Below are 13373 nucleotides of genomic sequence, written 5' to 3'. Positions count from 1 at the left end.
TATGAAGACGCTTACCGAAATCTTTGATCGACAATATGCTACTCGTCTGCTATCAGTAATTAATATGGCCAAGAATAGCCTTTAGCATCTCAGTTTACCTTACAATTAATGTTTGGTGGCATCTGTTTACAGATCGGAAAGCCAGATCGGACAGTGCATTAGCGTAGTGGTATGTGTACCAAGCTGAAGTTAACGATGAAGAGGAGCTAGTGACCACTTCACAAGGCCGCCTTTTTTCCTAGATACTTTCAGTTTAGGACCAGAGAATACGAGTGAGTGTGTAAACTACTGTTTTGTTGAAGTTTACAAATTATTATAACGCTTCCTTATTTCATTTAATTATTTCTAAACTTTATTGCATTGGAAAGACAATCACAACGATTTCATAAGCCTCTCGTAACTGCATTTTTCACAAAAGCTTTTGTAGAATATATAGCCGGTAGTGGTGTGATTTACGAGTGATCTGTGTGGCGCGGGAAAGATAATTAATATCATTACGCTGAGTGCCTTAGTAGGCACCAATAAATTAACTGCTGTGATCTTAACCATGGGCGTATGTGTGCTACTATGAACAACACAAGTAAGCAGAAGAAAGCTGAGGACGAGTTCCATACACTCTGTCAAATGACGAAAATTAAATCGATAATAGTACTTGCGGATCACAGTTATGGTGAAGTGACATTTTCCAAATTAGCCTCATTAACTGCAATATTTCTAAGCACTAACGAAAAAGATGTTTTTTATTTGTGACTAATTACGAAGGCAAACTATATTAATAATTAATAATGTGCAATACCTATGAAACATAGCTGAATCATATTTTGACATTTCCCATCGCACACCAGTTGCAGAAGCTTCTTTTCAAATAAATGTTATGATTGTAATGCCACCAGCCTTAACAATAGCGCTATTGCTTTCCTGTTCGTAATCGTTTATGACGAAAGTTTAGTGCTCTGTAATATCATTGCCTAGATATGGGCTTTCGCAGCGTACAGCAGTACTAGATGCCTCATTGTCATGAGGTTAATTTTGTCATTGTCCTCGCGGGCATTGTTGCGCTTTTAACATGTTAGAGAGGTACAGATACAAACCGGATGAGCTCCATATTTGTGCTGTTATTTTGCTATACTCATTACTTTCGTCTTGAAGAACTTCTTTGTACATTTTTGTTCATTCGACTTGTGGAGTAAATAACGCCAATAGTTAAACAGCGGTACTCACTTAGTGGGTAGTCGTTGAAAAGTCAAAGTCATCACGTATGTCGTTCGTAGGCATTTTTAGCACAGGTCGAAACGTAGAATATACGATATTGGGTACTATCATCGTAGTCATATTAGCGGAACATTTGTTTTTGATTCGGCCCACCTAATAAAAGCCATACAAAATTTGATTTTTTGTCATGTTATTAATGGGATAAATGCTTGTTTTGAGTAAAAAGAACTACTCTAAAGTTTTTAAGTGCATTTACTGGTTATCGACGTCGTTACTTGAAAACATGCGAAACACCGTTTTCGGAACACATCTTATTTGTTTATTTGTTTTATCTTTTTATGAAAAGAATAAGAAGCAGCTACTTATTACTCTACCAATGGCCATAGTGAAAAGCGATACACCAAAGATTGCAATAGGATGAACCTTCTTTGATTCTTTTCATCTCGTATACTTGGAACATTTAAAAAATACTAGAAACTATGCATCTAAACCGCATTTCTTGCAGACACTGACACATAATGTTAGCTTCTACTGTTTCTGTACGTGCCCTGTCGCGATCTGCCCCGCTAGCTCAAATCAAGCGCGTCACGGTCATTGGAGGAGGGGCTATGGGATCTGGAATCGCTCAGGTTTGTTATATACAATAAATGTACTCCAGTGAAGGCATACAAAAATCAAAATAGATTTGATATATATTTTTCAAGAATTCAGTTGTAACACGGTAAGCGCTTATTCTACTACTAGCGCCAAGTCTAACGATACTTAGCTCGCAGAATAAGCTTTGCCCCTAAGACAAACTCAACCCATATGAGCAATGCGCCATGCAGCAGCTCGCCGTTAAGATCAGATTTTATAAATACATTGTGATCTGGGTTTGATTCGGACCGTTCGATAGTATCAAAGATCTTGTAGAATGATCATGACTAATAATTGAACCCCCTAGTTGAATCTCGACCATTAGTTCTGTTTGTCATTGATGATTTCCGGGAGCTGAGAACGAGATATGAGAGGCTCAAAACAATGGCATTTTTAGGATTATAAGTTAGACTCATCTAAGAAAAAAAGTTTAACAGTATTTTTGTTCCAGAATTACTTCTTGCGTTTAAAAGCTTGAACACAAATTTTGATATTTTTCGACAAAAACTGGACATAGTTGCAAAGTAACTGCGTGGCATGTATTTATTTAGTAGCGCCATTGTAGAAGGCATAGTCCTATACGCTTTGATTTCAGAAATTTCTATAGGAAAAAGTCTGACTGGCTTAAAGCCGCGTCAAGAAGGGCGTCATGACACTGAGGTCTCAGGTAGCACCACCTCGTTGAAACTGCATAGTATACGCATCTAACTCATCCAGTTCCGACCTCAGCATCCTTAGTATGTCTATGTAGCGAGAACCATTAACAGTTCAATAAAAAAAAACGGTACGGTGATAGCTTCTTTAGCTTTGGAAGATTTCTGCTCATCAATGCCGTTAAGTTCCTTGAATACTCATACGCGGCAGTTTGATTTACTCGCTGGTCTAGCCAAGTAAAAATGCGGATCAACTGAGAAAATAATTATTAGCATTAGATCGCTGCTGCTTTTTGGCCCATGCAGCAAATGTACGGTACTTCGCATGGTTTATGACTTGAGGTAGCTGAATCTTATGGGACCGGACACGGAGGCCTACTACGGGGGAAGTGGTACGCTAACAGACTGTGGCGATCAGCAAGGACTTTAGGCATTTGAGTTTTCTAACATGTCATATTAATAACTTAATTTTTACAGATATGTACTTAAAGCACAAAGTAAGAGGTATAAAAAAGTAATCTTAAACGTTTGCATAAGACAGCGCCAAAAAGTCCTAGAAAATTCAACAAAAAAATTGTGTATTATACGTCGTACTGTACTATAAATTCAATTATTCTTATAAAAAAGGTCAGTTAAACTCATGTCTATGATAATACGGCTTTCTCTGTCAATTTTTATACTTTTAAACATTATTGTAAGGCGAACATCTGACTAAAGTTGACACACCAAGAATGGATGATCGTAAATTTCTTTCGCCAGAGTAATACCTTTGACGGAAGATTTTTCATATTTTTTAATGTCTTTTATAGACAATTAGTCATTTTGTGTCGTTGATAGACACGTGGTGAATTTTACAGGTTACTGCCCAGGCCGGTCAACAGGTGACCATCGTAGACCAGAAACAGGAACTGCTAGACAAATCTATCCAGGGGATCCGAGGTTCGCTTACACGACTCGTCAAAAAGAAGTTTGCCGATGACGCGAAGGTATACACCCGCACCAAATGTGCGCCCTCAGAATGCAATACGGTCTAAATATACGATCACATGGTAGGGAAAGCAGATGTTTTTTAATTACCGTTTTTTTTTCGTGCAGCTTCAGTGTATTAGAAATCCAGATAGACAACCAACTCTACAAATTTTAGAATGCATTCCGTCGTCTATTCTGAGCATTTTTCTATTGAATTCTGAATATTCTAACAAACAAATGATTATTATGTGTAGACCAAGTTAGTGGCCAGATATGGAAAACTACTCCTCCATTTGTATGTGTATTGAAAAGTGACAAAGTACAAATATCGGTCGTTACCGATATGCACCTTTCTGGACCTCGAGTATACGTATCGATTTAAATAATCTCACCGTTACCTTTACACACTCTGCTCGATATCTGTGAAGATCATAAAAACGCAAGAACGCCTTTGATGTGATAAAATCATACACAGTGGGAGAACTTCAATTTGTCATTTGCAGGCTGCTGAAACTTTTTTTGAAAAAACTATTAGCTCAATTAAGACCTCAACGGTGGCCGAAGATGCTGTGAAGGATACAGATCTTGTAATTGAAGCTATTGTAGAGAATCTTGAAATCAAGCGAAAACTTTTCGCTTCTCTGGATAAAGCTGCACCTCCAAATGTAATTTTCGCCTCTAACACTTCATCTCTTTCGATTGCTGAAATTGCATCGGCAACCAAACGTGAGGAACGATTCGGAGGTTTGCATTTTTTTAACCCCGTGCCAGTTATGAAGCTCCTTGAGGTTATCCGTGCCTCTAAGACTTCAGACGACACAAATATGAAGATCACTGAGTGGGGCAAAAACATCGGAAAGACAACAATTGCTTGCAAGGTATGACTTTCCCTCAAGAATCATTTTAGGTTTGAATTAATTATATAATTTCATATAACACGAGATGCTTCTTTCACTGTTTGGGTATCCATATAAATTATTAATGGTGAGCAAAAACTTATAAGGAGGCGTATGATTTTGTGATATCTGTATGTAGAGAACTTTTTGTTTTTGTCCGCACATGCTTTCTATTTTCCAGCGTATTTACTGTAGTGTTGCGCAAATTGCAGGATACGCCTGGCTTTGTCGTGAACCGGCTTTTAGTGCCTAACCTGGTTGAAGCCATTAGGCTGTTGGAGAGAGGAGATGCCTCAGCTCGGGATATTGATATTGCTATGAAGCTTGGTGCTGGCCATCCTATGGGACCATTAGAGCTTTTGGACTTTGTTGGGCTTGACGTTACAAAATTCATCATTGATGGTAAGGCAAAATACGCTTTACTATCAAAAATGCTTTTCAAGTTTTCTATTTACAATATACCAATTTCTTTTTCGTTTTGTAGTACTAAGTGTAAGCGATGTAAGTGAAGTAAAGATTGACAAAAAAAAACGAAATTTAAATTTGAGCTACATGCTATTTTCATCCGAACCTCCCTATCGCAGTATAAAAGTAAATGACGCAGGTTATTGTATTTTTGAATGCGTTTTAATGTTCAAAATGTTACAATTAAGAGGCATTTAACATAATTTCGATTGATGCTTATATAGGTTGGCACAAGAAGTTTCCCGATAATACTCTTTTCAAGCCATCGCCGTTGTTGAACCGATTAGTCTCGGAAAACAAGCTCGGCATCAAGACAGGAGAAGGTTTCTATAAGTATGAAAAGAAGAAGTAAACATGTGCAATACGCAGTACCGAAGCAGTATACATATAGAATCGTTGCAATTTTAATTGTTGGTGATTAGCTATAGTTGGTTGGAAATGTTGTACCACATGAAATAAAATTTATAACGCTCTGTCTATTTTATTACATACATATTTTAGTACATAGATAACTCAATGGAATTTTAATGTAGAAAAATAAAAGGTTTTTATATTTCTAGCAAAAGGTGTGCGGCGTTTTTAAAAGCTTTCTTTTGGGATACCTCAGTGAACTAAGTCACGTTTTAGAACGGAGCAGATATTTAGTAATTTTAATTCAAATTTCTAGATGACATAGCTCTTGCTAGCAGTCTTAATCTAGTCGCTGAAAAATGTCCCTACACTTTAACTGACATAATTATCGAACGTTTTAGCTACAATCTATATTGAATTCGAAGGTCAATTTTAAATGTGATTGAGTTGACTTTAGAATTAGTATATTCGCCGAACTAGAAATGTTAGCTTATATTTCAAGCGTCTATTTGAGTGTGACTAACAATAGATGTATATAACTAAATGTATGTATATACTTTTAGATATTCCTAAGTTACACGTCGTTTCGCTGACCAAATGACCACTGCTCTCGGCTAGACATTTTTCAAACTTTTGTATTCTATCATTCAGCTAAATTTTCGAGCGCTGAACAAGGAACAAATCCCAGAGGATTTCTCTAATCTTACACATCTCCTATAATTTTTTTTCGTTTGGTATATATATATATATATGTAATATCGACAATCTGCATATGCTGCCGGCTGTAAGCATCCGTTTGCATAGCAGCGCCAACCTCTCTTTTTTGATGCAATCTTTCCGTAAATAGTTTCATGTTTGTCTCTCGCTTTCTCTCTCTCTCTCTCTCTCATATATATATATATATATATATGGATATAATTTATTTGTATTGTTCATTCAGATTATATGTGAGCTTTGTGATATATTCGAAATATATGTCAATCATTACTATGATCAAGGCCAAATTGTGTAGGATATCGTGTGTGTTGTTGTCGCGTGCAGTCATCTACTCTATAGAGTCAATACATCATGAGAATACTTATTTTGCCACACACGTGATCCATTCTCCTAAAGAAACTTCTTAATAATGTCTACGAGATTATCGAAAACTATCTTCTTTGGAATCATACGTATAATAACGAATGCCAAATTGTATCTCTCTTTCTTTGCCTTTTCGTTAGGTTCTTTGGCGTTGTAACTATTGAGCGAACAGATTTTGTGGTTGTTTTTATTTACCTTTATCTTTGACGTCATTTTGTTGTCAGTTGAAAATTGAGGTTCTTAGTGTATTTCTGTATTCGTCGTTTAGTTACTATATAGATAGATAGATAGATAGATTAACAGTTTGAGTCTGTCATTTCTATCGAAACTCAGCTTTCTTCCTCCATAAATTGCTCATGTTTTGGTGCCCCTACAGTAGTTCTCGTTCGTATCCTTTCCATAGTGCTTTTTCCATTGTGTTTACTACTAATTGACCTAACTTGTTCACGATTTAGCGATGATTGTTGAATTTTTTGTCTGTATAAGTTAATAATTTGTTTTCCTTTTCAATCTGTGGTCGTTTGTCCTGTGAATCTTCGGTTTTTCTGCTTGTATACTCGATATTTCGCGGTGTCCATGTTAGATGGGGATGATTTGCGATGTTGTTTAGAATGTTAAAGGTAGTTTGTTTCGAAAACGTCAGTTTGGATCTCGCATCTAATTGGTTTTCATTGCTGTTAATATCGACTCGTGCCAGTACACGACTGAGAAGAGTTTGCTTAAGTGTAAGTGCATCTCACTATTGCATGGCACCTTTTTTTGTGTTGCATTACTTGTGTTTCTTTGCCACGTTACGATTACGTTTTATGATTTCTCTGTAGCTGTCAGCAGGTTGATCAATAGTCGATTACCTGACAGCAATAGACAGCTTCTCGTTATACGGAGGTGCTCTACGCTTTTCTTGTTCAGCTAGACACGAATTACTATGAGAACACATATAAAGTGGTGTAAATATATGTACGAATTTTGACGGAGGATAAGGGAGAAGAAAGTATACGTACATGACATGAGATAGGCTTTGTCTGTTCTTGTGTGTGAAAGATATGCATATTGCGCATGGTTCATTACACTCTGCCGCAAGTCGTATTTCATTCGTGGAATTTACAATACCAGAACATTCAATATGTGTAATAATTTTAGAAAAATATATCTATGAGGTAACGCGTACTGGAACAAAACAATTCAACATAAAAGAGCGCAAAAACCGCAAATGTTCAAGTTTTTCAAGGGACGTTTCCTCTGTGGAACAGCTGGTGGCGCACAGATTTGAGCTATTGTGCTAGTGGCGAGCACGCGTATGCTCACATTTTGTTTACACGTAACACAGTAGTGTACATAGCTTTTATAGATAGCTGGCGTCCACCGGCTTTTATATCATTGGATAGCATGGCATGACGAATTAGATGTCTTTCGTTGCAATTTCTGCAGGACAGTAAATTTTTGTGGCCGATTTTTGAATCACATTATTGATACAGTAGTTTATCAATCAATCAATCAATCAATTTGTAACTTTAACGACAATAATAACGCTGCAAATTCTGGTGTCTTATAGAGGCTGCATTATTGAAAAAAGACCCCGTCTTTGATGTTCTGATCTGCTCGCTACTACAACGAGATGTTACTGTTTGATTATTAGTGGGGATGATTCAAAAGTGTTCCCTCTGTGTTCTTTCTGTGTTAGGCGACGTGATACTAGCGGAAGTCGGTTGATCGGAAGTAGATCGAAGCAACAACAATTACATGCCCAGGTGTTTTTATGTCAAATATATATGTGTGTGTAGACCGTAGTTTTGTTTTGATATCAATAGTCTGGTTGTAGCATTAGTTGTTAACGATGAAATGGTGGCGCTATCATCGTTATCATCGTCGTGCTCAACTTTTTGACTGGACAGTTCCCTGACTTTCTCGCTCGTCTACAAATTTATATTTACTAGTTTACTCTGGCGCAAAACCCACAAATAAAGCAGTTGTAAATTCTATGGTAATTTGGTGTTGATTCAAACACCTCTTTCTACACTCGCTTCCTAGATGTGACAACTATATTGCCATTGTGTCCCTCTCAGTACAAATAATTGGTATAGACAGATATGAAATACGTTATCATTGCCGGATGAATTGGATATATATATATATATATATAATGTGTTGAAAAATCCTGACTCTCAGCCTCTACGAAAGCAATCATTTGCTTGTCAAAATAGTCATTGATAATATGATGAGTGGTTTGCCGTATGAAATGACTCGTATGTGTCTATTCAATATAGGTAGGCTCATAGGTGTGTATTTATTGTAGAATGATATCAATGGTGTCACTAGTAGCTACAATAAAAAGATAAACGGCGGTATCGTCAATTCTAATTTTTGAATTTCTTATTTTTCGTTGTTGCTTAAACACTTCACACGTGACAAATACATCATAGTTTCTGAACAACCTATTTCAGTCTTATCTTGAATACACACGGGACATTAGCTGGAAACCGCGGATCGTTAGGGCTAGATCGTTGAGGGTACTTTTTTACACTCGTTCATTGTTGACGTACCCTATGAAGGTAACGCACTGATTTTGAGGAGTAGTCGTGCGCTAAGGCAGTTCTGCAGGAGTGATTAACTTAGTGCTTCTAGATACCGCCGTAGTATCAGAGATGAGCGCGGTTGTGTGCAGAAATCGCGTAAGTGTCGCTGTTGTGGCGACATCTTGTTTTGTTGTAGATGGTAATGTATTTTGTCTCTGCTGGTGTCGACCGTATTATCATTATGATTATTAACAGTAATAGTGGTCGTCCTTGTGCTTGGCATACATTACGATTTTGTAGATGTTATGCTGGTTATGGTATCGGTTTTTTGTCTCTCGTTTGACTCGGTTTTGATAGTTGGCTAGTCAACTTTCGGCTAGATGTCCTTACAAGGTGAACTGCGGTATTCGCTGGCATCAAAGAGTGGCTCTCTTGGCTATTACGGTTATCATGATTTAGTCATATGCAAACCTTTTGATTTACTTTTTTTTTGTTTTTTTTAGTTTTATATTTTTAGTTAGCCATTTGTTTTTATTTGGCGTACATTATTGTTGTTGAAAAATTCAGGCGCTACAAAGTCAAGGCTGTTTCAACATCTGTCGTCCGGTCTATCGTACTGCTCTGGCAGGCGTCCTCAAATTTCTCACTACAAATACGTTACGAGCAACAATCCGTGTTGGGATTGGCTTAAAAATTGCTTTCGTCCTTTTTTTACTATGCTTTCTGCCTCTCTTTTCTTTTACCTTAAAAGGTGTTGTTGGCCAAGTCGGTAGTCTCATCTCGGTGTATGATGGCTGGTGCTGAAGTTGATGTTTAGCCTCGTGGGCCTTAAAACGTTCTTGCTTTAGATCGCCTCAGATAGTTTCGAACTCCTCTTATGCTATCATCAGTTCGTGGCGATATGAAAACCACAGTTTTCTGCTCCGGTCATCGCCGCAGCAAAGGACAAAGGGGTGTGGATCGAGAAAAGAGCAGGCAGGGTAAAGGCGAAACTAGTGATAGGTGATTTAAATAAACGAGTGAATTCGTGTGATTGATGCTTGCGGTTTGGGTATTATGAGAGTGCTGTCGTATGATGGCGCACACGAAGAAACTACCCCCAAAATGGCGCAACATTTGTAAAAGTCATTTCGTACAGTGTACATTTAACATTGTTTTAGCACTGTCTACTGATTGCTGTTGGTATTATTGTCCATGACTGAAGTCTCGTTGTAACTGTTGAAGTGTAGCGTGGTCTACGTGGTCTTATCCTTCCGCTAGATCTCGCCCAGGAGATTTTATATCTGTTTTGGTGACAGCCTTTAACTTAAATTTGCGTTTTCGTTGAAGAAGTAGCTAAGTGCTGCGTCGGGTGTCGCAGTAAGAAGTATATAATTCTCTACGGGCGCTCGTGCTTTGGTGACAAGACAAATTGCAAGCGCAACGCTAAAGCACTTCTTTTTTATCGAAAAAAAAACTTCGCTTTTGGTTGTACACTCGATGATGTATGAGCGCTGAGTTCTCTGCATTGAAATACAAAAACCTACTGACCCGCACGTGAGAACTTGCGAGACATGTGTGTCTGTATGTTACCTAATGTCTCATTAAAATTTTTTTTAAAAAAGCAATAATCTCTATTGACTTTACGCTCATAAACGCCGTTATCAATCGTAATGATTAGGTTTGTCGATTCATCTTCGCTAGCCAATACTGTGATTAATTTTTGTGGTTATAACATAGAGATAGGTTTTGGCAACAATTAGAAAACATATCATACTCTACAGTTGATTATTGCCCCTTAGATATAACCAGTGACCCATAAATATATTAGTTCATCGAGTACTCAAATAAATATTTATATTATACAGAAAGTAGAAAAAAATCTTCTGCTTTTTCTAACAAGTCAAGTTTTGATTCCGGGATTTTCAAGAATTTGCTGCACTGCGATTGTGCAAATACGAATTTTTGTTGGCGAAAAACGATTAATTCGTTTTTATATAAGCTTTGTGGTTTCTGAGATCGCCATTCTATGTATTGAAATACAGGGAAAGGGCAAGGGGTAATGAGGATTCTTGTCGCGTGTGGGGCCTGCTCAGTTGCGCAATACCTCAGGTGCTTTGTATTTTGTTTATCATTTGCATAGATTTCTGTCTTTTGATTTTAATTGTTGTAATGTTCATTATATTTCAAATTAGGTATTTTCATTTTTTATCTTTTGTGCGTCGTGCGCTTTGCTTCTAGCTCCACTGCTTACTAATATGGGGCGCAGTGTAACCGTGGCGAAATGGCTACAATGAAGTGCTGCGGTGCAAAAAACTGTGGTAGTCTTCGAGGGCGCTGTCTCTTATCCCGCTTGCCACCTCAGCACTAATGCTGTATTTATTTATTAATAGTTATTTACTATTCACTGGGAGCTTCTAGGTTCTATCGATTGCACTTGTCGCACCGTAGGTTTGTAACTAGGGTTTAGTCGGTCTCAGCCGTCTACTAATTACTTGAGAATATGTTTTTCTTGTAACGTTCTGTATTCTTCGTTGGTCTGTATGTCTTTCAGTGTATTTCGATGTTTCGTGTGTTGTGGTGTAGATTAGATATAATTGACTCAAAAAAGAGCTATTTTCAGCGAGTTGCACTTCTGGGCGGCAACGGCTCGTATTATGGTTTATGCACATTTTGATTTCTACCTTACATAATAACTGGTCGTCGCAGCGTAAGAGACATGGTTCATAATACATCACTAATAGTGGCTACAGAGAGTTTGGTCAGGTATCTTTCCAGACGTTCACAGTGCTCCATTTACCACAACGACAATTTCTCAGAGCAAAATAGCCTGGCAAAGATTTCCTTTCTTTTCTTCGATTCAGCTTATATTACCTATTTGTAGCTTATGTCTCTTCCTATGTTTTGGTGATTTACATCGGCTTTCATCATTAGTGTTAGTATTACTAGTATTATGTGTATAGATCGTGTTTATCTAGACATGCATATGCCTGCATTGGTACGTAGTATACACCTCGTTTTTTGCTTTCTGTCTATTGCGCATGTTTGATAATAGGAGGAGATCAATATAGCTGGAGCCATCTTCAATGTAAAAATCTGTATTGCGCTATTTAACACGTATTGATTTTGGCACAGCTACGAAGATCAACGGTACTAGCAGTATTAGCAGTAGTATAAGAATTGGGAGTAGAACTTGAAATATTACTTCAATGAGTACTCTGTATGTTATCTAATCTTTGACATGTATCCTTATTTCTTAGGGTACTGTTGCCGGTGGGGAGTCCGTCTTATCTTTGTCTTCTGCATCGGACTCCCGATCCGTACTGTGGCTGTGGGGCTGAGAATCGCACTTCCTCAGACTGCTTCTCAGCGGTTTGGGCCCGATCTGCGGCGAGGACTGGCGACGCACTCCGAGAGGCTTTTTCTGAAATCGCACCTATTATGTCATCATAACGAGTAAGTGAGATGAAGGAACACGTGTTAGGGCAGTCGCACACCCCAGTGGATCAGGTGATCGTCGTAGAGAAATTATGAAGGAGTAAACAGAAAACAATTACGGTATATTATTAGTACGTTCTGCCAATCCAACATGACGAAAAAACACACAGAAGTTGGGATACCGCGTTAATATGGAGAACTGGAAAAATTAATTGCAATATGTGTATCCAATTAACACGTGCGCCTTCACGCAAGCAGTACAGCATAAGGGATGAGGTCTAACATGCCTGTTCTCTCGTCACACTCAGTATCATCAGCCATCAACCGATAAGGACTCCAAATAATAAGTAATGACTATTTTGAGCCCTCATTCACGTTAAAGGGAGAGGGCAACCACGTTGAAGATGACGTCAAATCACGTCTCACACAACTCAATTTTTTTATATCAGCAATGTCTTTCGGAAACCTCTGATGAAACCGTGACGATGTCAGTCATTCAGCAAAGTTCTTTAAAAATACAGAAAGGAAAAAGAAACATTAATTTAATCTTTGAGTTTAGGTTTTTATTTTCGCGCAACCGTGGCCTTGCAGGCAAATCGGTTTGGTTATGACGCGCGATCTGTAAGCCAATAACCATTACATTTCTCAGTAGTTTTTAATACAGATATGAAGAAACCCGTTGTGGTTCTCGTACTTCGTGATGATGACTTAAATTGTCATTCAGGAACTATTTAGTTCCTCTTATTGTTGTTATCTTTTCTATGAATTTTAAAATTGGTAAAGTTACAATTTTTGTGAAGTACTAAAAGAAACAACTCAGCGGCGCAATAATGACCGAAGCAAATTAATATTGCATTGTATGGGAGTTAATTGACGTGGGCAACGTTTTCAGGCGTACTTAATCAGCAATATTCGCCATCTTAAAAGATAAGTTCCTGGCACTTATCGAACTTCTCGCAGTACTTCAACTTGTTACATAGGTAATGAAATTGCTGTATTTTAAACAGATAGACAAGCAGGCAACATTATCGCAAGACCCCCCATTCAACCGTCGGTGAGTAGATTTTTTTTAAACCTCTTTATTTATATTTGAACAACCAAACCAATTGGCTACATTATTCAAAATAGCTTGTAATAATATAATAAATGATTGCTTCAGACGATAGAAACGTTGTTCGACC

At 37.7% G+C, this 13373-nt stretch overlaps 2 protein-coding genes across 2 annotated transcripts in view; one reads left to right on the top strand and one right to left on the bottom strand.

Moving 5' to 3' along the window:
* Window positions 1-165: 165 nt before the first annotated feature.
* Window positions 166-5315, top strand: LOC111271387 (putative 3-hydroxyacyl-CoA dehydrogenase B0272.3). Its single transcript, XM_022852136.2, has 6 exons — window positions 166-272; window positions 1718-1841; window positions 3359-3487; window positions 3974-4348; window positions 4579-4768; window positions 5056-5315. Exons 2-6 carry the CDS (start codon window positions 1731-1733, stop codon window positions 5181-5183), a joined length of 933 nt encoding a protein of 310 aa, XP_022707871.1. The 5' UTR covers window positions 166-272; window positions 1718-1730; the 3' UTR covers window positions 5184-5315.
* Window positions 5316-5797: 482 nt separating this feature from the next.
* The window catches only part of unc80 (unc80, NALCN channel complex subunit), a 41944-nt gene continuing 34368 nt past the window's right edge, over window positions 5798-13373 (bottom strand). The window contains exon 36 of the mRNA XM_086972895.1: window positions 5798-12190. Coding sequence (XP_086829021.1) covers window positions 12011-12190 — 180 coding nt within the window. The 3' untranslated portion in view covers window positions 5798-12010. The remainder of the gene's footprint in view (window positions 12191-13373) is intronic.

Source organism: Varroa jacobsoni, unplaced genomic scaffold, assembly GCF_002532875.2.
Source record: "Varroa jacobsoni isolate VJ856 unplaced genomic scaffold, vjacob_1.0 contig00578, whole genome shotgun sequence".
NCBI lineage: Eukaryota > Metazoa > Arthropoda > Arachnida > Mesostigmata > Varroidae > Varroa > Varroa jacobsoni.
This window is presented reverse-complemented; position numbering and strand designations above follow the sequence as displayed.

Bases quoted from the DNA above. Each gene is read 5' to 3' on its own strand.
- LOC111271387 (XM_022852136.2), top strand. From the start codon at position 1,731: ATGTTAGCTTCTACTGTTTCTGTACGTGCCCTGTCGCGATCTGCCCCG. The intron at 1,842-3,358 runs GTTTGTTATATA...TGAATTTTACAG, and splicing joins TGGGATCTGGAATCGCTCAG to GTTACTGCCCAGGCCGGTCA. The intron at 4,769-5,055 runs GTAAGGCAAAAT...ATGCTTATATAG, and splicing joins TACAAAATTCATCATTGATG to GTTGGCACAAGAAGTTTCCC.